This window comes from Nyctereutes procyonoides, unplaced genomic scaffold (genome assembly GCF_905146905.1).
Source record: "Nyctereutes procyonoides isolate TBG_1078 unplaced genomic scaffold, NYPRO_anot_genome, whole genome shotgun sequence".
NCBI lineage: Eukaryota > Metazoa > Chordata > Mammalia > Carnivora > Canidae > Nyctereutes > Nyctereutes procyonoides.
In genome coordinates this window covers 14,988,485-15,013,754 of record NW_026575046.1, presented here as the reverse complement: position 1 = coordinate 15,013,754, position 25,270 = coordinate 14,988,485, and the positions used below count along the sequence as shown (strand labels likewise).

General features: G+C 44.5%; 1 protein-coding gene across 12 annotated transcripts in view; it reads left to right on the top strand.

The window, feature by feature from the left end:
• PRLR (prolactin receptor) overlaps positions 1-25,270 on the top strand; it is a 173,043-nt gene that overhangs the window by 133,541 nt on the left and 14,232 nt on the right. For 6 of the 12 annotated variants that reach the window (XM_055324907.1, XM_055324909.1, XM_055324912.1 and 3 more), the window contains 3 exons: positions 13,524-13,735; positions 16,562-16,694; positions 18,091-18,260. In XM_055324907.1, coding sequence (XP_055180882.1) covers positions 13,666-13,735; positions 16,562-16,694; positions 18,091-18,260 — 373 coding nt within the window. In that variant the 5' untranslated portion in view covers positions 13,524-13,665. The remainder of the gene's footprint in view (positions 1-13,523; positions 13,736-16,561; positions 16,695-18,090; positions 18,261-25,270) is intronic. The other 6 variants (XM_055324919.1, XM_055324908.1, XM_055324918.1 and 3 more) reach the window with 2 other exon arrangements.

The window sequence follows — 25,270 nt, the reverse complement described above, 5'->3', positions numbered from 1 at the left end:
AAATATGATGATGAGAAAGTGCAAAGTGCTTTGTAAACTATAACCATCTAGATAAAAGGTTTGTTTGTCATTTGATCTTTGATGTTGTTACTAATTTGAGGCAGAACTCAGAGTCTACAGACTGGATTCTTGTTTTTGCTCTGTCTTCTACACTGAGTGATAGTGGACATAGCCCATTACCCCTCTGAGCCTCAGTTTCCTCTCCTTTCAAATGGAGCCTCTTAGCAGAGGTGTTGCATGTGTTAGATGACCCTGTGCCAGTTAATGCTTTCCCACTTTCACTTCATGCTGGAATGTTCCAGAGGGCCTTTTAAAAATGCCTGTGTATGGCTAGGCCCAATCCTCAATCAGTTAATCAGAATCTCTAGTGACAAGGCCACAGGAATGGGTACTTTTAAGAAGTTCCCTACATTGTCCTAATGCAAATTCTGGGTTGAAAACCAATCATTTCTGGGGTGTCTGGGTGGCTCAGTTAGTTAAGCCTCCAACTCTTGGTTTCTGCACAGGTCATGATCTCAGGGTCCTGGAATCGAGCCTCGTATTGGGCTCCACACTCAGCAGGGAGTCTGATGGAGGATTCTCTCTCTCTCTCTCTCTCTCTCTCTCTCAAATAAGTAAAATTTTTATTAAAAAGATTTCTGTGAAACAGCTATGTAAGACATAATCTACAACTTATGGTGTTTTTAAAAATGTTATTAGTTGATTGATGATCTCATGAGAAACTAGTTACTCTGAAAATAGGCCAACATCTGTTTTGCACCCTCTGCCTAAAGTGTGCCCTTGCCAGGGAGGACTACAGCTCACCCACATGTTATTCTGGCCTCCAAGCCAGGCAGGTCATGTGAAAACCAGTCTCCCCCAAGTTGGAGATGCTGCTGGGAAGCTGTGTCAGCCCATGCACAATGCCTCCAGCCACAGAGATGGATTCAGACTCTGTTTTATTAAAAGTGACTCCAGTGCAAAGGTGCATACATGACAGCATTTAAGTTTACCCCATCTGGGTCCGGAGCCAGGAGATCTTTCTATTGAAGTCCCATATGCGGTACCAATCCAGAGTCAGCTCCAATTTGGACAGATGCTGCCTCTGCCAACCTTTTGCATCTTGGGGCTCCACCAAGTTCCCCCTCAGTGGCACCTCTGGGGGTCATGGGAAAGGAGGGAGGGAGGGTGTCTGCTATCAGAGGTGGACAGTTTATATCAGTCTCTGTACTGTTTCTCATAACTTTCACACAGCCATGGTGTTCTGACTACACTGCTGTACTCTCATAGGATGGTCATTTTGTATAAAAGTAGTTCCTGGAAAGAAGAGGCAAGATTGTGGAAGAGTAAGGTCTTCTTTTCATCTGGTCCCCTTAATTTTTCTAGATAACTATCAAACCATCCTGAACCTGAGAATTCAACCTGAGACATAAGGAAAGAATGGCTGGAACTCTACAAATAGAAAAGTGACCATTTTTCATAAGTGTGTATTTTGCTTGGGTCATGGTTGATATTTTTGACCCTGCTCATTCATACAGCCATTCTTCATGGGACAAAATGACTATAAAGAAGGAATTCACAACAAAAGAAAGAACCAGAGATAATACCCTCTGCAACAGATCTAATGGATATCGATTTAAGTAAAATGTCATAGATGGAGTTCAGGATAACAATCATTAGAGTTACTAGTCGGGCTTAAAAAAAGCATTAAAGACTCTAGAATCTCTTACTGCAGAAATGAGATGTAATCAGGCCAAAATTAAAAATACTCTAACTGAGATGCAGTCTAAACTGGATGTTCTAACAACTAGAGTAAATGAGGCAGAAGAAAGAATAAGTGACATAGAAGACAAGTTGATGGTAAGAAAGGAAGTGAGAAAAAGAGACAAAAAGACAACAAAGAGCTCATAAGGAAAGGCTCCAAGAAATAATGATGGTTTGAAAAAAAAAAAAATAACATCCTTATTATTGGAATTCCTGAGGGCACAAGGAGAGAGAGAGCCAGAAGGTATATTTAAGCAAATCATAGCTGAGAACTTCCCTAATCTGAGGAAGGAAACAGGCATTCATATCCAAGGAGTAGAGAGGACCCCTCCCAAAATCAATAAAAATAGATCAACACACTGACATATAATAATGAAGTTTGCAAATTCCAGAGAAAAAGAGAAAATCCTGAAAGCAGCCCGAGACAAGACATTCCTAACAGAGAGGGAGAAATATTAGAATGACAGAAGACCTCTCCACAGAGACCTGGCAGGCTAGAAAGTGCTGGCATGATATATTCGGGGTACTAAATGAGAAGAACATGCAGCCAAGAATACTCGATCAAGCAAAGCTGTTATTAAGAATGGAAGGAGAGGTAAAGAGTTCTAGGACAAACAGAAACTGAGAGAATATGTGACCACCAAGCCACTCCTGCAAGAAATATTAAGGGGCATACTATAAGCAAAAAAGGAGCCCAAAGAGACAGAGACAATCTGCAGAAACAGAGCTAGTACAGATAATACAGTGGCACTAAATTCACATTTTCAATAGTTACTACAAACGTGAATGGGTTAAATGCTCCAGTCAAAAGACACAGGGTATCAGATTGGATAAAAAAGAAGCAAGACCCATCCATATGCTATCTATAAGAGACTCGTTTTAGACCTAAAGACACCTTCAGACTGAAAATGAGGTGATGGAGAACCATTTACTATACAAATGGACCTCAAAATAAAGTGGGGGTAGTGATCCTCATATCAGAAGAATTACATTTTAAACCAAAGACTGTAATAAGAGATGAAGAGGAACACAATAGCATATTTAAAGGGTCTATCCAACAAGAACATCTAACAATTATAAATATATATGCTTCTAATTTGAGAGTAGCCAGTTATATCAACCAGTTAATAACCAAAGTAAAGAAACACGCAGATAATAATACATTAACAGTAGGAGAATTCAACACCCCACCCACAGCAATGGAAAGATCATCTAAGCAGAAGATCAACAAAGAAACAAGGGCTTTGTTTTTTTGTTTTTAAAGATTTTATTTATTTATTCATAAGAGACACACAGAGAGAGGCAAAGACACAGGCAGAGGGAGAAGCAGGATCCGTGCACGGAGCCTGATGTGGGACTTGATACCAGGTCTCCAGGATCACACCCTGGGCCAAAGGCAGGCGCTAAACCACTGAGCCATCCAGGGATCCCATGGGCTTTGAATGACACACTGGACCAGATGGACTTCACAGATATATACAGAGCATCCTGTTCTAATGTAACAGAATATGCATTCTTCTCCACTGTACATGGAATTTTCTTCAGATAGACCACATACTGGGTCACAAATCAGGTCTCAACTGACACCAAAAGATTGGGGTTATACCCTGCATATTTTCAGGCCACAGTGCTTTGAAACCTGAACTCCATCACAAGAGGAAATTTGGAAGAAACTCAAGTACTTGGAGGTTAAAGAGCATCTTCCTAAAGAATAAATGGCTCAACCAGGAAATTAGAGAAGAATTAAAAAGATTTATGCAAACTATGAAACAAAAATGAAAGCACAACTTTTCAAAAGCCTTTGGAATACAACAAAGGCTGTCCTAAAAAGGAAGTATATTTCAATACAAGTCTTTCTCAAAAAATTAGAATAATCTCAAATACACAAGCTAACTTATACCCAAAGGCGCTGGAGAAAGAACAGCAAATAAAGTCTAAACCAAGCAGGAGAAGAAAAATATAAAGATTAGAGCAAGAATCAATGAAATAGAAAGTAGGAGAATAGTAGAACAGATCATTTAAACTATGAGCTTATGGGCAGCCAGGGTCGCTCAGCGGTTTAGCGCCGCCTTCAGCCCAGGGTGTGATCCTGGAGACCTGGGATCGAGTCCCACGTCAGGCTCCCTGCATGGAGCCTGCTTCTCCCTCTGCCTGTGTCTCTGCCTCTCTGTCTCTCATGAATAAATAAATTTTTAAAAAATAAAAGAATAAGCTAGGAGCTTATTCTTTGAAAGAATTAATAAAATAGATAAACCCCTACCCACACTTATTAAAGAGAAAAGACTCAAATTAGTAAAATCATGAATGAAAGAGGAGATCACAACCAACTCTGAAGAAATAGAAACAATTATAAGAACATATTATGCTCAACTAGATTCCAACAAATTAGGCAATCTGGGAGAAATGCATTCTTGGAAACTTATAAACTACCAAAACTGAAACAGGAAGAAATTGAAAACCTGAACAGACCAGTAACCAGCAAGGAAATTGAAGCAGCCACCAAAAACCTTCCAAGAAACAGGAGTCCAGGGCCAGATGGCTTCCCAGGGGAATTCCACCAAACATTTAAAGAAGAAATAATACCTATTTTACTGAAGCTGAATAATACCTATTCTATCAAAAGATAGAAATGGAAGGAAAACTTCCAAACTTGTTCTATGAGGCCAGCGTTACCTTGATCCCAAAACCAAAGATCCCAACCAAAAGAATTACAGACCAATATCCCTGATGAACATGGATGTCAAAATAATCACCAAGATACTAGCCAATAGGATCCAACAATACATTAAAGAGATTATTCACCATGACCAAGTAGGATTTACTCCTGGGATGCAAGAGTAGTTCAACATTTGCAAATCAGTCAATGTGATAGATGACATTAATAAAAGGAAAGAAACATATGATCCTCTCAGTTGATGCAGAAAAGGCATTTGACAAAATATAGCATCCTCTCTTAATTAAAACTCTTCAAAGTTTATGGATAGAGGGAACATACCTCGGTATCATAAAAGCCATCTACAGGGCAGCCCAGGTGGCTCAGCAGTTTAGTGCTGACTTCAGCCCAGGGCATGATCCTGGAGATCTGGGATCGAGTCCCATGTCAGGCCTCCTGCATGGAGTCTGCTTCTCCCTCTGCCTGTGTCTCTGCCTCTCTCTGTGTGTCTCTCATGAATAAATAAATAAAATCTTTTTTAAAAAAAAAGCCATCTACGAAAAGCGACTGAATATATCATTCTCAATGGGGAATACCTGAGAACTTTTCCCTTAGGATCAGGAACATGACAGGGATGCCCATTCTCACCACTGTTGTTCAACATAGTACTAGAAGTCCTGGCCTCAGCAATCTGACAACAAAAAAGAAATAAAAGGCATTCAAATGGGCAGAGGTCAAACTCTCACTCTGCAGATGATGTGATACTGTATGTGGAAAATCCAAAAGACCCCACCCCAAAATTGCTAGAACTCCTACAGCAATTCAACAATGTGGCAGGACACAAAATCAATGCACAGAAATCAGTAGCATTTCTATACACTAACAATGAGACTGAAGAAAGAGAAATTAAGGAATTGATCCCATTTACAATTGCACCAAAACCTATACAATACCTAGGAATAAACCTAACCAAAGAGGTAAAGGATCTGTCCTTTAAAAACTACGAACACTTATGAAAGAAATCGAGGAAGACACAAAGAGATGGAAATACATTCCGTGCTCCGGATTGGAAGAATAAGTTTTGTGAAAACGTTTGTGCTACCCAGAGCAATCTACACATTCAGTGCCATCCTTATGAAAATGCCACGGACGTTTTTCACAGAGTTGGAACAAATAATACTAAGATTTGTATGGAACCAGAAAGACCCCGCATAGCCAGAGGAATGTTGAGAAAGAAAACCAAAGCTGGGGACATCACAATGCCTGACTTCAAGCTCTATTTCAAAGCTGTGATCATCAAGAGAGCATGGTACTGGCACAAAAACAGACACACAGATCAATGGAACAGAATAGAAAACCAAAAAATGGACCTTCCACTCTATAGTCAACTCGTCTTTCATGAAGCAGGAAAGAATACCTAATGGAAAAAAGGCATTCACTTCAATGAATGTTGTTGGGAAAATTGGACAGCATATGCAGAAGAATGAAACTAGACCATTCTCTTACACCATACACAAGGATAAACTCAAAGTGGATGGAAGACCTTCATGTGAGACAAGAATCCATCAAAAGAGAACACAGGCAGCAACCTTTTCTACCTCAGCCACAACAACTTCTTGCAAGACATGTCTCTAAAGGCAAGGGAAACAAAAGCAAAAATGAACTACTGGGACTTCATCAAGATAAAAAGCTTCTGCAGAGCAAAGAAAACAGTCAACAAAACTGTAAGGCAACCTACAGAATGGGGGGAGATATTTGCAAATGACATATCAGATAAAGGGCTAGTATCCAAGATCTATAAAGAGCCAAACTGTGGAAGGAGCCACGATGCCCTTCGACAAATGAATGGGTAAAGATGTGGTCTGTATATGTATTACTCAGCCATCAAAAAGGATGAATATCTATTATTTACACTGATGTGGATGGAACTGGAGGGTGTTACACTGAGTGAAATAAGTCAATTGGAGAAAGACAATTATATGGTTTCATTCATGTGTGGAATGTAAGAAATAGTGCAAGGGACCATAAGGGAAGGAGTGGAAACTGAGTGGGGAAAAATTAGAGAGGAAGACAAACCATGAGAGACTCTTAACTCTGGGAAACAAACTGAGGGTTACTGAAGGGGTGGTGGTTGTGGGGATGGGATAACTGGATAACAGGCATTAAATGGGGGGCACATGATGTGATGAGCACCGGGTGTTCCATTGTATGTTGGCAAATTGAATAAATGAATGAATGAGTAAATAAATAAATAAATAAATAAATAAATAAATAAATAAATTTCCCTTGTGGAAAGTGCCAGACGTTTCCCACCAAAGGACATCTCACACTAGGGAATAAGATGGAAAATTGAGAAGCAGTAAGATGTAAACTTGATAGTTGCATGATAAAAAATAATAATAATAATGGATGGTCACCTGAGCAAGGGTCCCGCGGGTGAAGGTTCACAAGCAAATGTGTAAATATGTTGTCCAGGCTCCGGACACAGAAACAGGTCATCAGGGAGAGCTGGGGCCTTCATCTCCCACTCCCAGGGTTCCCGGAGCACCACATCCCCAGCTTTGTGTGTCTGCATCCAAGAGCAAAGAGCGGCCACCATGTTCTCCTTAAAGCCTGTTGCCTCCCTTCTCAAAGACAGAAAACTAAGTGGGCTCCTCGTTTATTGTTGGATAACACTAACCTGGGACCAGCTCCCTTGTATGCAGTTTCATCCTATATCCTTGATCCTTTGGGGGCGTTTTCACCTTTATGGCTTCACTGATTCACTTACTCATTCTCCAGGCAATCACTGGTCACTGACTTTGGGCAGAGTTGTTATCATGGACTTAATCTTGAGCCTTAATCTCAGCCTTTGGCTGCTCTCCCCACCCTGAGCAGATTATGGCTCCCGTTTGCCAGACTAAACGTTGGCATTCTAAATTGGGAAGGCAAGCCAGGCTTCTGGAAATCAAGGTACCTGTGGAGTTCCCTCGCTGTTATTTTAGCCTCAGGCCATCTAACCAGAGTGGCACAGCAGGTAAAGAGCCCAAAGAAGACCCCAAAGGATACAAATACAGTTCCTAATACTTAAAACAATGGATTAATACACGTAAAATTTGTTCGCAAGAAATAAGACTTTTTACATTTTTAGGACAAGAGAGACATTTGAAATTTGATTTGCATTCACAGTCAGGAGATGGGGCACTCCTAACCACTGATGGTAAGAAACCCAAGGCGGAGAGGGGTGCAAGAGAATTTGAGGAGTTCAGAGCCTCCCTATCATCTGAGTCTTGTTTTTGTTTTTTAATGTCCTGTACTCTTAATTCAAAGTTTCTTCATATGTTAAATACCTTCAGAAGTGTTTAAATTTTTTTAAGACTTTATTTATTTATTCATGAGAGATACAGGGAGGCAGAGACATAGGCAAGGAACCTGATGTGGGGCTCGATCCCAGGACCCAGGGATCATGATCTGAGCTGGAGGCAGATGCTCAACCACTGAGCCACCAGGTGCCCCCAGAAGTGTTGAAACTTCCAACTGATTCTATTCAACATTTTTAACTGTGCAAATACTTTTACCATTTTTAACTTGAAAATACTCTTCACTAGGTATCTGGTAAGCTCAGAAAAATACAGCAAATGGGTGCTATTTTCTGTTCTAATTTTTTTCTTATTGTAAAAAGGAAATATTTAAGTCCAATAATTATAACACGTCTTTATCTCCATTCAGAATAACTTACCTGAAACACATTTTATGCAACAATACTCATCAAGTAATTGGTTCTTATTTATTACTCTTTTTTTGTTTCATCAAATTTATATGCTGCAAAATTGTAGGCTTTTTCTATTTCTTTTTTTTTTTAAGATTTTGTTTATTCATGAGAGACACAGAGAGAGGCAGAGACACAGGCAGAGGGAGGAGCAGGCTCCATGCAGGGAGCCACGTGGGACTCAATCCCAGGACCCCAGGATCACAACCTGAGCCGAAGGCAGATGCTCAACCACTGAGCCACCCAGCTGTCCCTGGCTTTTTCTATTTCATTCTTTTTTTGGTAAATGTATCCACTTAAAACCAGGAGCTTCATCAAATTTTAATTTTTTTTATTTCTTATGTCTCTTACTTTGTTGAAACAAACAAATTAAAAAAAAACACACACAGTTTTCCCATTTCCCCACGTCCTCAATCCCTCCACTTCTGGCCAATCTATTCTCTGTATCTATAAGTTTAGCTTTATAGACATAGGTAGGCGATAGACATTTTTTTTAGATTCCATGTATAAGAAGGATCACCTAGTATTTGTCCTGCCATCTGAGCCTTGATTAGTCTTAACAAAACCCATAGTTTGCCAAAACCTGGAAATTACTCAAATGCCCATCAAGAGTAGAATGAATAAATTATGGCCTTTCATTCAATATGATATGAATGGAGATAAATGAGATGAAGTGAAAATGAATTTTGTAAAACTATATGTAAAAAGATGAGTCATACAGCAACGTGGAATTAAGGAAGTCAGCCACACTCACAAAATGCATGTTGAATGATTCCATTTCTATAAAGTACAAAAGTTTGCAAAAGTCATCTGTGGTGTTAGAAGTCAGAAGCATGGTTTCTATTGGGGGGTAGAGATTGGGAAGAGACACCAGGGCGACTTTGGGGGTGCTGTTAGTGTTCTTTGTGTTGGTCATAACACAAGCATATTCACTTTGCAATAATTCATTAAACAGAATACCTACAGTTTGTGCATGCCTTATGTGTGATGGTCTATAAAAAAAATCCAAATGTTGACTTGGGCCCTACTTATCCATCAGAAATTGAGCTTGCTATAGCTAGGTAGGTCCTCAGAGCCACTGCCTAGCATGCTAGGTCCATTTCTAGAGTCAAGGGACTCTAGGGATCCATTTCTGGGTCAAAAATATGATTAGAATATTGGAGCAATATTGGCAGATGAGTCAGGTCAGGATGGGGACTGCATTCACTTAGGTTTGGGGAGCAAATCCCACAGAATGGTAGAGCCAAGATCCATGCCATTCAGAATTGGTTCAGGGCTTGGGTGGGCCAGAATCTGCAGATGGTGGGTACACAGTGGGTCTACTAGTGGGTAGACAGTGGGGAATGGTATGTTGGGAGCTCATATCTGTGATTTTTAACTCTCAGGAGCCACACTGCCTCCCCTCCTATGGTTTGCCCTTTCCACTATGGATAGTAGAATCAGCAGCCACCATGGGACTGTGGCCCTAATTTTCTATCCAAGAAGAATAGCTCTTATTTCTTAGAAAAGCAAGCTATGAGGCATAAATTTCCCTTTTTAAACTCTTGGCCTATGTAGAAAAGACTTGGCTTAATGGAAGAGGGTGATGAAGGGAAGCTTTTGGAAAAGAGAGCCTAGACAGGATCAGCATTGATGCAAAGCAAAATGGGGAAGGAGGATTTTGTGGAGATCGTACCACAGTGGGCCATAGTATTGTGGGAAGATTTGTTTGAATAAGATAATGGGAGTAACAAAGTTGGGGAGAGGGTCTTTGAGGATTCAGAAGCAAGGTAGCTTGTCATGGACAAGGTATGGGGCCTGCTGACTTCATACAGACCTGCTCTTCAGTCCTGAATCTTGCATTTTTAAACCACAATCACCTCCAGCGAGCTAGTGGGGACTGAAGCCAAGATAAGTGTCCTTGAACTGAGGTATGGGGCTGACTTTTTCCTAATTGGAGTCCAAATATCTGGAGCAATTTGCCCCCATAACCATCACTAAAAGTAGGCTGTGGACGGACCCTCTGGGTGTTCCAGCCCCAACTGGGATCAATAAGGAGGCCCTTGATCAAGATCTCACTTGCAGTGGGGGCTGGGAAGCCAGGGGGAGGCTCATGAGAAACAAAAAACAAATTTATCCCTAGCCTCGTATCCACCAGCCATAAAAACTGCTAGCGGACAAGCAGGAGATAAGCCTAGTTCTGGGAAAAACCACAATACGTGACCAACATTAAGCTTCAGCGTAGCTCCCTTAGGAGTTAGCAGTTGTGATTACCTTTCTCTGTGAAGGTTTACTTACCCTACTGTGTTTGACCGGCTGGGGAATAAGATGCAAGAGGAGTTGAGAAATCGTTGTTGAAACACAGTAACACCACCACCAGGTCTAATTCCCTGGCACGAGGATTTCAAGGCCCCAGAAAGTACATGGTGGCTATTAGCAGATTTTAGGATAGCTGAGGAGATCCTAGGGGAAATGGATTTTTGTTTTCATTTGTTTTTTAGCCCATAAAATACTTCCTAAAAGCATTCTTGTAGGAAAACTTTATTTAAGAGAGTTTCTTTGAGCCTGGGCCCGCAGAGCAGGAAATATGAGCAATGGCAATGTCTGCTCCTACCCACCCCCACCCTGCTTTCCCCATCTAGCCATTTCTTTTACAAAACACATGCAGCCCTGGTCTGTAGAGCTGCCCGGGCAGCATCAGACCTTGACTAAAAATTATGATTTACAGCATGTTGATCTCGAGCGTTGTGAGGCCATGCCCAAAAAAGCAGAGAAGTCTCAATAAAAAGGTTATTCTAGAACTTTCTCAGCCAGTGGGCCAAATCCCATCCCCAAGCCAGGAGGAGATCATCGGATTGCCAAGACAGAGAAGCCTCCCAGGGCTGTATAGACCGAATGCAGCCGGATTTGCGAGAGCCAAGTGTCTGTGAGATCCCCAACACACATGGGACCGGCAGCTGGGGTAACCCTTAACCCTCCCTGGCTCTCCCGACTCCACGCCTGCTCGGGGCCCTGCGTGCTGCTCACTCGGGGTAGTTGCTGTTGTCTCCCCCCCCACCCCGCCCCGCCACGGAAGGAGGAATCCTTGCACCGTCCATCACAGACCGTCTGCAAGTCAAGATGATCCCAGATGCTCTTGGATTCACAGCATTTCTCTCTCCCGTTGGCGTGGGACTTTGCTGACCCTCTCTGGGCTTCAGTAGCAGCACCTGTTAATGGGGGGGGGGGGCAGGAGGTAACAGTCTGTGCCACTCAGGGGCTGCCGTGACAGCTAACTGAAATGCAAGTGATGACATTAGTATCCTGGGATTTCTCCCTATTTACCACCTGAGCATCTTTAACCCAGGGACATGCCCATGGAAGCAAACATCTAAAAGTTCAGATTTTCCTGTCTGCTGCTCATAATACTTTGCAAAAGCTTCTGGAAGTAGCCTCCCTCCTGCCCTCATCACCACAGCTATATCTCCCCATGACAACATCCACATCTCCTACATCCCAAAAGGAGGTCAATTTTCTACATGTGCACTTGCAGTTTTTGTTCTGTGAGACCCCTGAGTGATTTCATGCGTGTTCAGAATGATTCGATGACTACCTATCATGTTCCAGGAATGAGACAAGCTCAGGGACCCATGATCCAGCATCTTAACTCCTCCTTCCCAACGCTGTTATAGCAAAGACGGTGTGCGGAATTCCTTCTGCTTTATATGCTGAAGATCAAATGTGAATCTGGTATTTTATGTCAAAATCACCTAAATTTATTTCCGTCCCTACTCTTATCTCAGTGCTAAGGATTCATTACCTGTCTGAGTGTATGTTATACAATTATTATATTATTTTGCATGATAAAAAAATGAAATGCAAGTGATGAGAACACTTAGCACCGTGTCTGGCCCACAGCTAGTGCTCCAGACAGGGTGGGCATGGTTATACCTACTGGGAGCCTTTAGCAACTCGGTTTAAATTGAATGACCCAAGGGGTTGGATGGGGCAGGTGGTTTAGAATGTGCAGTCTGGGGAGAGGGAGGCATTTGGAAGGAATCCTGGAAGAGCAACTAGAATGTCCCCAAAGAAGAGCATGCTGGCTTCCTCACAGTAGCCGTTACTAAACCAAAAGCCCCAATATAAGAGAGCACTTGATGGGGACGCCTGGGTGGCTCAGCGGTTGAGCACCTGCCTTCGGCCCTGGAGTGACCCTGGAGTCCCGGGATCGAGTCCCACATCGGGCTCCCTGCATGGAGCCTGCTTCTCCCTCTGCCTGTGACTGTCATGAATAAATAAATAAAATCTTTAAAAGAGAGAGAGCACTTGATGGTGCCAAGGTGCCCCAAATCTCTGTTGTCACTGAGATTTCCATTTGCAAGTATGTGTCAGAGGAAGTGGTGGCAGGTGGAGAGAGCCTTCTGGAAGCTGTCCATGAGGTGGTGTCCAGCTAGCACACGGGGAGCCACCTCTGGCCCGGAGGGACGGGCGAAGGCTGGTGTTCTCAGGGCTCGTCAGACAACACCCAGCCGTTTCAAATGTCTCAAAATGGGCTGCCTTAGCCGCTCCATGTTCTTCCCTTGATTTATAAAAATCCTGAGATTTGAAACAAAATGTATGCCATATGTTTCCAAGAAGTTACACTTAGTTCATCAAATTTGTTGTTTTCTGAGAGCTCTTTGGAATCCAACAAGACGAGTGAACCTTTTTCAAATGTCTTCAAAAATGTTTTTTTCTTAGAAGAACATTTAGAGGCTTTGAAATTTGTTCCAAGGGTAAAAATAATAGTATTAATAATAAATTGCCCCAAACTCTCAAGCCCTGCAGGTTTCAAATTGACTTAATTCTCCCAAACCAAGGAACTTGAATTACTGGGGTTTGTCATTTCTTGAAAGAGAAGAAAGCAAAAGCGTGCTTGCTGGAGTTCCCTGTGTGGTTCGCAGGTATGCCCACAGCCCAGCAAACTTCTTCCTCAGCCTACACTTGGAGAGGAAGCTCCACCCAACCGCCCCAACCCCCCCCCCCCCACCTCCAAGACTTGACATCAGTGAGGCCAGATTGAAGTCGTCCTGAGGGTACTTACCCAGTGTGTTGACTTTTCAGCCTGGCTTATTTTTGGCTAACGGATCAAAGTCCTCCCAGAAGGGATCTCTGGTAGGACATGCAATCTGTGTCACATGAAATGGGTGATATGTTGTTAGGCGAGCGCAGGGTGGAAAGAGAACAATTTTTCTTTGAGGTCTGCATGGGAGCGGGGAGCCAGAGCGGCTGCCCCGTGGCTGCCCTTGAACGTTGTCATCTGATGACCTCTGGTGGCAGACTTTCTCCTCGCATGTGTGCATGGATGCTTCTGAGCCAAGCCATCCAACCAAGTTACATTTTCCTACATTCCTTTCCTCCTCTTTTGTCATTCACATTAAGCAAGGAGCAAGGATCAGTTGCAAACACCCAGAAGACAGTGGTGCATGTGCCTGGCCAGACAGTCACTTCACAAAAGTCGCCTGGTGCCTTCTCTTCCAGTGAACGTCTGAAACATTTCCGGTAGAGAGAGAAAGGAGCCAAAATGAAGGAAAGTGTGGCATCCAGAACTGTTTTCATTTTGCTACTTTTTCTCACCACCAGTCTCCTGAATGGTAAGTAAAGAGACTGTCCTGCTCTCTTTAGTACCCTGGGGTGTTTCTCGAGACGGTGACGAGTCCACATAGTCCTCTTGTGCTGCAGTTACAGGACATGAAAACGTCATTCGCTGCTATTATTTGCAATATTTTGGGCATTGAAATTAATGCAAAAGTGAGTGCAAAAGAATGAATGCAGTGAATGCAAAAGTGTATCCCGGAGCTCTGCCTTCCAGCCTCACCCCGGGAGTGCAGGGAAGCAGCTGTCAGAATGACCAGACCTGAGGCTTGGTCCCCCTTCTGTCGGCTTCCTACTATGCGTGACCTTGAGCCAATCACCTAATCTCTCTGGCTTTCCACATTTTCAAAGGGAGCACAACGATGCTCCCTGCACCTCCCATGAAAGAAGGTGTGCGGAAAATCTTGGAAACACTGTAAAGAGATAAAGGGGATTGCTGTTGTGTGGTGGGAAGGGTATAGCTAACTCTAGCATCTGTGCTAATGGGAGAAACGAAGTTCAGGGCTGGAGTGTGCATGCTGGTGTTTGATTATTTCTGAGTGCCCACCTCTGGGTACTTTGGAGTGGGAGAACTTTTGTGTGTACTTCTGCGTGTATTTGCTTCCCTGCGTGTATCTGATTGCAAAGGCTCCTCTGCGTACACCAGCATGAGTACACATCTGTGTGTGCGCCACCACGTATGTGTGTATTCCCACGTGTGTGCTCGCGTGTACTTCTATGTGTATGCAGCTGCATCTACGGGGAGGGGGGCTGTGCGTGTGTGCATTCGTGAGCCCGGCTCTATGTGAACATACGTGTGCGCCTGTGTGGACCTAGGTGGTTGTCCCCCCGTGTGCATTTTATAAGGAGAGGGAGACAGTCCATTAATTTTCACCGTCTCCGCTAAAGTGACTGAAGGGAACATATGACTAATTGTAATTTCACAACTGCACTCTCCTCTCTTGAGGTTCCTAGAGGTGCTGTGAATAACCAGTGACATGTGAAAGAGAAAAGCTTCCAGAGAGAGAGAGAGAGAGAGAGAGAGCAGAGCTCCAGTATAATCCATAGGGAAACCTGATGTACTCACATAATCAACAGTTGCCTTAACTGGCTTCTGAGTGTGCTCACCATTGAGCCCTAGGGTTGGGGGGTGTTTTTAATAAACTTTGCATTTTGCCCCACACGCTCGTCCCCGGCCACAACAAAACACAACAAACAAATCACTTCAATCTCGTGAGAGTATCCTCAAGAAATTTTCCCTGGAGAAAGAGGAATGTTACGAATACTGGCCAACCCAACCCCGGGCTGGCTGGCATGGAGTTTTAAGGTTTCCTGTGATTCTTTAGAGAGTTTTCAGTGGGCCTGGGGGCGGGAGCTAGAGGGTGGCTGAGCCGCCTCTGACACCATCGGCCCCGGTGTCCTCGGGCCCAGCCTGGGCGCTGGGTCATATCGTTCCATGGACTCCTCCTTCCTGGCCAGTTCTGGCTGGTGCCCCCCCTCTTCCCCTGCATGTTCTCCTCCAAACTTGCTCTCTCTGATCTGGTGCTCGCAGAGAAGTTCTGACCTAGGAGCCAGCATCGGGGTGGGGGTGGGGGGTGGGAGGAGTATAAGAGAAGGCAGAGGGAACCCCCCACCACATGAGTTCCTGAGACCCACACCTCCTGACACCTCTCCTCTCTGCGGCTGACTCTCCCAGCTGGGCACTTGGGCATCTGGCTGGACAACAGGAAGGCCGCCCGGGCTTCTGTGGACGGGCTCGAGGGGCTCCCGGCCCAGCAGCCCAAGGCAGACTCCCAGGGCCACTCTTTTCCTCTTTGGCCCTGACAGACGAGGAGGAGGAGAGGGGGCCAGCTCACCGAGGGCTTTGGGGATTAAGCAACTGAAAATTCAACGCCATCCTCCTGACCTTGTATTTCCCACGTCACCTCATTCAGCCCTTCTAGCTTCCAACTGCGATTAGATACAGCTCTTGGGTCATCATGGCAGCTGGTGACCAGGAGAGCAGCCCCCCACTCCCTCACCTCGTACCATGCCTCCGACCCCAAAAAGAGCCACGGGACTACAAGAGGACCTTTGCTGCTTCACCACAGAAAGACCTGAGGGGGAAAGGGGGGACTATAAGACGAAAGGGACTGAAAAACAAGACTTGGGAATGGGCCAGGAGAATGAGGAGTTAGACGGTGAGCCTGGGTCAGAGGTCAAAGTCAAATGGAAACGAAATGCGGAGGGAAACAGGAAGGAAAGGCGAAGATGAGGGAGGGGAGGAGAGCAGCTGAAGGCGGAGCGTAGGTGATGATGGGCAAGAACAGAAGTTTCCAGATTGAGTTAATTGTGTGGCCATGGCATGAGCAGATGGAGAAGCGCCAGAGAGCCCCGTGTCAGCCAAGTGTCCATGGGATGCTTGTGCCCGGGACAGAATTCTTTTCACAGTCACCCTTACACCATGGGAAGCTGTCAGCTGCATGGACCCTGGGATTGCAGAAGGGCCACATGCTCTTCAGTCCACATGCGTCCTCCTCACTCTTGATGTATGTGCTCTGTTGCAATTTTATAGTCACCCATCCTAGCTGGTTGCCATCTCCACCCCACAGGGGACACACACACACACACACACACACACACACACACACACACACAAATTCTCTCTTTCAGTCCCGCCAACATCAGGCAGCCCCTAGAGGAATGTTGCGGGATGCTGACCCTGGCATTTCAGAGCACCGCACCCCCAGGCCCCTGCACCCCATGCCTCATCGCTCACCTGGTCTCATCAGTCTGCTTCTGTCACCAGCAGGATGGTCCAGTGGTTGAATGCACCGTAATCTTAAGTGGCTTCTTGCTTTTTCTAGGACAATCACCTCCTGGAAAACCTGAGATCCTTAAATGTCGTTCTCCTGAGAAGGAGACATTCACCTGCTGGTGGAAGCCTGGGGATGATGGAGGACTTCCCACTAATTACACGCTGACTTACCACAAGGAAGGGTAAAAAGTTCTCTTCTCTCCTATCAAGCCCCACACGACTGCTCTCAGTCTCCAGGCCCAAAGTTAGAATTACCACCCTTCCCTGGATTGGCACGAGGAAGGCCCCTGCCACCGGAGAAAAGAACTTCACTGCCCATGTCTACATTTTCCTGGTAATGTCCTGGAGGAGCTCTCTCCATGAGCATGAGCTCAGCCGCCACCCCAGCAATACAATACTACATTACCCCCAGTGTCTGTCCCAAGCTCAGGTTGTGGCCCAAGGTCACATATGAATCTTTCCTTAATGCTAGTTAATTTTAGATGCCTATCTGTAAACCTTGTGCCGTTTATAATTTTTTAATAATTTTTACTTTTGCAATATCAGAGGAGTATCATGCAATTGTTAACAACCACGGTAAGTTAGGTTTTCAAACTTGTATCATGACCAAGAAAGTAAAGAGCCCTATAAGCGAAGGAAGGTAAGGATTTTTCCTTAGCATTTGCCAATCCACGATCTCTGATCTTCCAGAGGGCATATTTGGAGCTAAGGTTGCTGTGAGGGCTAAACAAGGTCACCTCTGTGTGAGAATTTTGTTTTACTCACAATGAAATCATCCTGGAAAGCCCAGGAGGGCTGTATCCTTCCCCAGTGAAGAAAACAGTTGCTGGTTGTGACAGCTGGCCCACATCCCAAGGATTGCACATTGTTGTACACAAAGCTGTCATCCCTTCTGGGACCCAAAGGAGTATCATGTAAATAGATTTCAGGAACTCAGACTGGCAACCAAAATAAAATAAGCCTTCACACTTCATGGTGTGTCTTGCTTGGAGACCCTGAAGTCTAAATGTAAGCAGCCTAATGAGCCACCTGGTCCTGAAATATCTCCCTCCTTAGTCATGTTACTCTGTTGCTGACTTAGTGCAATCGGAAATATGCTGATGGCAATTTTTACCCTCTTTCATCTTTTTTTTTAATGAAACATAATTCAACACATATGTGCAATAAATGCTGCATTGTGCATGGTCCCTGGTGTGTGTATACAGGGGAGAGTCACAGTTCCTGAGATGACCAGTGGCAAGTCCCTGGGTCGGCAATACCATGGCCGTTGAGAGCTTAATGTTTATTGGCAGGGGGCATATATGACAAAGCCCACAAAAACCTGTTGAAGAGAAGTTTTGATGAGAAGCAGAGTCATTGAGGACGTAAAGTAACCCTTCCACCATCTCCAGCACCCTTCTTCCCTGTCTCACCCCCAGCTGACACAGGCAGGACACAGAAGTGTGGGGAGCTGTTCCTCAGCTCTGGTTCTTGCATGTGGAAGGTCTAATCTCCAAAACCAGTGTCATTGATCTATTCAGGAAAAGACTAAACTCTTTACTACTTTCTTATTCACTGCTAATCTGTTACTCATTGCAGAGAGACACTCACACATGAATGCCCAGACTACATAACCAGTGGCCCCAACTCCTGTTACTTCAACAAGAAGCACACATCCATATGGACAATGTACATCATCACAATAAATGCCACAAACCAGATGGGAAGCAGTTCCTCGGATCCACGTTACGTCGACGTGACTTACATAGGTAAGAAGGGTGACGAGGAAGGAAAGGGATTTGTTACTCCAGTATGGATTTACCAATAGTCAACCTCAGTGTGAGTCTTCTTGGCTTTTGGATGCATCCCCAAAAAGAAAGATAAGAAAATGTTTGATATCCTTCTCAACTGAGTTTTTCAAACCAGTTCTTATCAAGTCATTCATAGCAGTAGGACTGGCACTTGGGATCCTTGTGTTTCTGTGCTTTCCCTTGACCCTTCTCATTCTCTTGGATCCAGGACTGTCCTATTTATGGGCCTCTTATCACTCCTTCCCTCAAGTCCTCCTCCTACAACCAGAGTCCCCTTCTCCCCTCCTTTCTCTCTCCTGATGGAAGACAGAGCTGCTCCATGGAATAGCAGCTCTTAGAAGGTGTCCATTTGCTTCTACACCCACAGGAATTGCCCCAACTGAGTTGCCCCAGATTCAGTTCTCAATATACATGTGCTTCTTAGAAACTGGAGCTATTATTTTAAAAATAAATAATTTGGGAAGTAAATACTACTATTTGAACAGCAGGCTGATGGCCAAGATCACAGGCACAATGTTTGGAGTAGTCATTAGCAAAGTAAAACCAAGGCAACCTGAATGCTGCTTCTGGCTTTGCATGATCAACAGTCAGCTGCAAGGCAATTTGGCATAACCTTAGTGGCCTGGATGGTTAGCAGGGGTGACAAAGGGAATCTTAGGACAAGAGATGGCTTTGCCAGGCCTGGGCTCAGCCCTCATCTTGGGTAATAATCTGGGAACTAATTAGGTTCATGGTTACCCAACTCTTCCAGATTTACCTAACACCACCCAATAAGGAAAATAAGATTAAGATTCTCAAATGTTCACTTGCATATTATCTCAATAGCATGTTATATCAGTGGTTTATTCTTAAAAACTAGAAGAGCTTCCAGCACCAACCAATACACACTTGAATATTTTCTCTTGCAGCAAATAACCGGAATGAGCATAGGGGTGGGAACTGAATTTGATCTTAGGTTAAGAAACTCAGAAAGGCAACCCCACTGGCAAGTAGAAATAGAATAAATTTTACTTAATATAAATTATTTATGATACAAAGTCTTTAAGATGCTAAATGCCAAATAATTCCTTTGTGTGAGCTCTCTCTTACATATTTAGCATTTGAGGGAAAAACAGCAAAAGCAAAAGTTCCGAAATGAGCCATTGCTACAGTGAATGTATTCATTAAAAATGGAATCACTAAAGAGTAGCACATTTAAAAAGTGAAATCAGTGAAGGCATCAATTTCACATGGGCCCTGGAAAACAAATTCTCTGGTGAAAAAGTGTTGGCCATGTTTTCCAAAATACTGAAATAAGGGTTTATGGAGCCCTCATATCACCCTACAGCATCCAGTGTTGGTGACAGGCCATAGAAGTTCATTTAAAACTCAGTGTTGGGAGCCTGGGTGGCTCAGTCAGTTGAATGTCTGACTCTTGATTTCAGCTCAGGTCATGATCTCAGGGTCATGAGATCAAGCCCCACATCTGGCTCTGCACTGGGTGTGGAGCCAGCTTGGGATTCTCTTAAAGTTTATTTTTTTAAAGTGAGTATTAACCATGGTACGTTTTCTTTTATTTGCTGTTCTTTCTCCAGTTCCTTTAGGTGGGAGGTTAGCTTCTGTATTTGAGTTTTTTCCAATTATTCTAGGGATGCTTGTATTGTGATGTATTTCCCTCTCAGGACTGCTTTTACTGTATCCCAAAGATTTTGAACAGTTGTATCTTCATTTTCATTAGATACATTTCATTCATGGATCTTTTTAATTCTTCCTGGTTGACCCTTTCATCTTTTAGTAGGATGCTCTTTAACCTCCATGTGTTTGAGTTTCTTCCAAATGTCTCCTTGTGATTGAGTTCTAGTTTCTGAAAAAGCATTGTGGTCTGAAAATAATCTTTTGGTATTGGTTGAGACCTGATCTGTGACCTAGTATGTGGTCTATTCTGGAGAAAGTTCCATGTGCACTTGAGAAGAATGTGTATTCAGTTGTGTTTGGATGTAAAGTTCTGTAAATATCTGTGAAATCCATCTGGTCAAGTGTATCATTTAAAGCTCTCATTTCTTTGGAGATGTTGTGCTTAGAAGATCTGTCATTTACAGAAAGCGCCGTGTTGAAGTCTCCCAGTATAAGTGTATTATTATCTAAGTATGTCTTAACGTTGGTTATTAATTGATTGATATACTTGGCAGCTCCCACATTAGGGGCATAAATATTCATGACTGTTAGGTCCTCTTGTTGGATAGATCCTTTAAGTATGATATAATGTCCCTCTTCATCTCTTACTACACTCTTTGGGATAAACTTTAATTTATCTGATATGATGAGGATTGCTACCCCTGCTTTCTTTTGAGGACCATTTGAATGGTAAATTCAACCTTTCATTTTCAGGATGTAGGTGTCCTTAGGTCTAAAATGAGTCTCTTGTAGACAGCAAATAGATGGGTCTTGCTTTTTTATCCATTCTGAAACCCTGCGTCTTTTGATGGGATCATTGAGCCCATTCACGTTCAGAGTAATTATTGAAAGATATGGATTTAGTGCCATCATAATACCTATTCAGTCCCTGTTTTTGTGGATTATTTCTTTGGACTTCCTCTTTCTTTTACAGAGTCCCCCTAAATATTTCTTGCAGAGCTGGTTTGGTGGTCACATATTCTTTCAGTTTCTTCCTATCTTGGAAGCTCTTTATCTCTCCTTCTATTCTGAATGAGAGCCTTGCTGGATGAAGTATCCTTGGCTGCATGTTCTTCTCATTTAGGACCCTGAATATATCCTGCCAGCCCTTTCTGGCCTGCCAGGTCTCTGTGGAGAGGTCTGCTGTTAACCTAATACTTCTTCCCATATAAGTTAGGGATCGCTTGTCTCTTGCTACTTTAAGGATTTTCTCTTTATCTTTGGAATTTGTAAATTTCACTATTAAATGTCGAGGTGCTGAAAAGTTTGTATTGATTTGGGGGTGATCTCTCTATCTCCTGGATCTGAATGCCTGTTTCCCTCCCCAAATTGGAAGTTCTCAGCTATGGTTTGTTCAAATACATTTTCTGGCCCTCTGGCCCTCTTGGCGCTCTCTGGAACCCCAATTATATGTAAATTCTTCCTTCTGAGGCTGTCATTTATTATTATTAAGGTTATTTCCCTTAGCTTTTCCTCATGGTCTTTTCATTGTTTTTCTCTTTTTTCTTCAGCTTCCTTCCTTGTCATCTACTTGTCTTCTGTCACTCACTTTTTCTTCCACCTCATTAACTCTCGTCGTTAGGACCTCCAGTTTGGATTGCATCTCATTTAATTGATTTTTAATTTCTGCCTAATTAGATCTAAATTCTGCTGTCATGAAGTCTCTTGAATCCTTTATGCTTTTTTCCAGAGCCACCAGTAGCTTTATAATTGTGCTTTGGAATTGGCTTTCTGACATCAAATTGTAATCCATATTCTGTAACTCTGTGGTAGAGAATACTGTTTCCGATTCTTTCTTTTGTGGTGAGTTCTTCCTTCTAGTCATTTTTCTCAGTGCAGTGTGGCTGCATGAGCAGGCTGTGTCAAGAATATCAACCACGGCCTAAGTAAATTTCACCCTAGAGGATTCTGATGAGGTCAGAGACCAGAAATTGAAAACAAAGATCAGAGTGAAATAAAACAAAAGGACCGCTAAAATGAAAAACTAATTTTAAAACAAAGTAGTAAAAATTAAAAGGCCAAGAATCCCAAAGAAGAAGAGAAAAAAGAAAAAAAAGAAGAGAAAAAAGCAAAAGTAAAGAGAAAAAAGAGAAGAAAAAAGGGGGGGGGGCCTGGGAGATGGTGGTGGTGACAAAGTGATCCTCTTGTTTCTGAGTATATTAAGTTCTGTATATTAGAAAATGCTCAGTCCCAAATTTATATAAATCAGAAATACTTGCAGAGGGCCCCAACATTAACCACCAAAACATAAATGAGATAAAAGAAGGGGGCAGAATGGGAATGAGGAATCTCACAGAATGAGCCAGCATGGTATATTACTTGGTTCTGGGTGCATGCTGGTCATGTTTTAGAAGGTATTAACTTCCACCATTGTAGAACAAAATGAGGCAGAGAAAACCAAAAATACAAAACAAAAACATATCTCGTATATCTCCCAAAATTAAATTGAATATGTTGAAGGGAATCAAGAAGTGGAAAATATATCTAGGACCTGTAATTATAGAAATATGAAAGTCAAAAAGGAAGAATCTTAAAAATGAAGAGGTGGTAAAATATTGTAGTTAAGATGGGAAAAGAGAAAAAAATATCAGAAATGTTTAGTCTGATATAAAAACGATTTGTACTGGAAAAATGGGGTAGGAGGGGTATCCTCTGGTTCTAAATACTGTAAATCCCTTTACTTCCCTGGAGCTTTCCAGCACTTCTGGGTCAAGAACCTGCTCTTCCTGTCCTTCCAGCTGGTCTTCTGGGGGAGGGGCTGCTGTGCTGATTCTCAGGTGTGTGCACCTGGGGGAGCTGCCCCGCCCCTGCCAGGTGCACAGCTCAGTGTGAGCTGTTTATCCTGTGAGGCCCCTGTTCCCTGGTGGCCCTGCTCTATCCCAGGCACAGGGTGGCACCAGGAGGAACAACCACACTGGCGGCGGCCAGCTCTCCGGCCCTGGAGTCCACTCCTACAGTAAGCACCTGCAGTCTCCCAGTCCGCACTGGCCTGGATGCTCGGTGGGGGGGGGAGGGCGAGGGCTCTGATCTGCACAGCTTGGGGGGCCTAGCAGGAGGGTCCTCCTCGTCCTGGGTCCTCCCCGCCTCCCCCGGGGGCTCCCCAGCAGGAGGGTTCTCCCCGTCTTGGGCTCTCCTCGCCTCCCCTGGGGGCGCCCCAGCAGGAGGGCCCTCCCCGTCCTGGGCCCTCCCCGCCTCCCCCAGGGGTGCCCCAGCAGGAGGGTCCTCCCCGTCCTGGGCCCTCCCCGCCTCCCCCAGGGGTGCCCCAGCAGGAGGGTCCTCCCAATCCTGGGCCCTCCCCGCCTCCCCCAGGGGTGCCCCAGCAGAAGGGTCCTCCCTGTCCTGGGCCCTCCCCGCCTGTCCCCAGGGAGCGCAGGATCGTGTCCCCCGGCGCCCTGGGATCCGGGCCTGCGCCCCTGGAATCGCGCTCCCAGGAGCCCCGAAGGCAGCAGGGCGCAGCCCCTTCCCCCGGAGCCGCCACCTGAGCTGCTCCCGCCCATTACCGAGCTCCGCCCGCGGGGTGCAGCGCGCTCCCCGCACCCCCCCGCGCCCCTCCTGTTAGTGACCCCAGGAACCTGGAGGCCCCGCCGCCCCCCTGCAGTCCTGCCCGAGCTCCCTGCTGGGCGCCTTTGCGTCGGGAAGGATCCGGGGCGGATTGTAAAGTCCCCGTGTCTCCGGGGGTCGGGGCTCTCCTGTCCCCAGCCTCCCGCCGCCCCCCTTAGCCCCGCTCCTCCCGGCCGCTCCCCCACTGGATTCTGTTTTGTTTTATTTATTTTTTATTTTCTTTCTCCGCCTTCCTACCTTGTTAGAGGCGCAGACCCTTCTCTCTGCAGCCCCGGCCGTTCCCTCGGCATGTCGGGCGGGATCCGTGGGCGGGAGGGTCTGTGGGGCCGGAGCGGGGACCCCTGCCTCCGCCCGCGGGCCGCCTCCCACGGGGTGCGGGGCTCTCACCCCGAGGCTCAGCCAGTGACAACCTGCAGCTCGGAATGACAGCGTTGGCAGATAATCTCTGAAATAGATTATGTCCTTGTTGCTACTGCCATTGAATTACATTTAGCAATGTTGAAGGTGCTTGAAAGCAGTGATTCTTTTTTTTTTTTTAAGATTTTTATTTATTTATTCATGAGAGAGAGAGAGAGGCAGAGACACAGGCAGAGGGAGAAGCAGGCTCCATGCAGGGAGCCTGATGTGGCACTCGACCCCAGGTCTCCAGGATGACACCCTAGGCCGAAGGCAGGCGCTAAACCTCTGAGCCAGAAAGCAGTGATTCTCATCGAGGGCCTATGTTGCCTCCCCCAGGACATTTAGCAATGACAGGAAACATCTCTGATTATCACCAGCTGGGGAGGAGGGCCGGGGGATTACTGCCGGCAGAATGCTGCTAGGCACCCCCCAGTACTCAGGACAGCGCCCGACCCCACCAACAAAGAAGTGTCTGGCCCAAAATACAGGATGCTAAGGTTGAGAAACTTTGCTTTAAAGGATTCATTCTAACCATTTTGCTGGCAGTTTTGTACTAATAGTTTTTGAGGCATTTCTCAGTAAATAGATGATGTTTGTTTAGGAAGTACATATAAAATGATCTTTCTTAGGGATTTATTTAGTAATATGTAAGCATTAGGATTAGGGGCAAATTTCCTAAAGTTTGCTTTTTAAGGCAACCGTAGGTTATAATGCCGAATACACTACAATTATGTTCACTTCCCGCCTGGCATGGGGACTGATTTGAGGAGGTAATAGATGAATAGAGAAGATATTACTGACCAGCAGGACTGAAATTAGGGTAAGACAAGCAGACAAGCTGGTACCCAAGGCACTCTGCAGAAGGCCCTCACAGACCTGCACGTAAAGGAACCGGAGAATTAATGTCCCCTTAATGTGTGTGTGTGTGTGTGGCATAATACACATAACAGAAAATTCACCATTTTACCCATCTTACAATGTGCAATCCAGTGGTATTACTTCATTCACACTGTTATGCAATGTGAATGTTATCACTATCCAGTTCCAGAACATTTTCATCACTCCAAATGGAAACTTCATACCCATTAACCAGTTACTCTGGATTCCCTGCTTTTTCCCAGCCCTAGAACAACCATTAGTCGGCTTTCTAATCTCTGTCTCTAGAGATTTGGTTATTCTGGATAATTCGAGTATATAGAATTATAGACTATGTGGCCTTTTATATCTGGCTTCTTTCACTTAGCATAATGCTTTCAAGATTCATCTATGTGAATCTAGTGTGTGTTAGTACTTCCTTCCCTCTTCTGGCTGAATAGTGTTCTATGGTATGAATATTATTTATTCATTCATCAGTT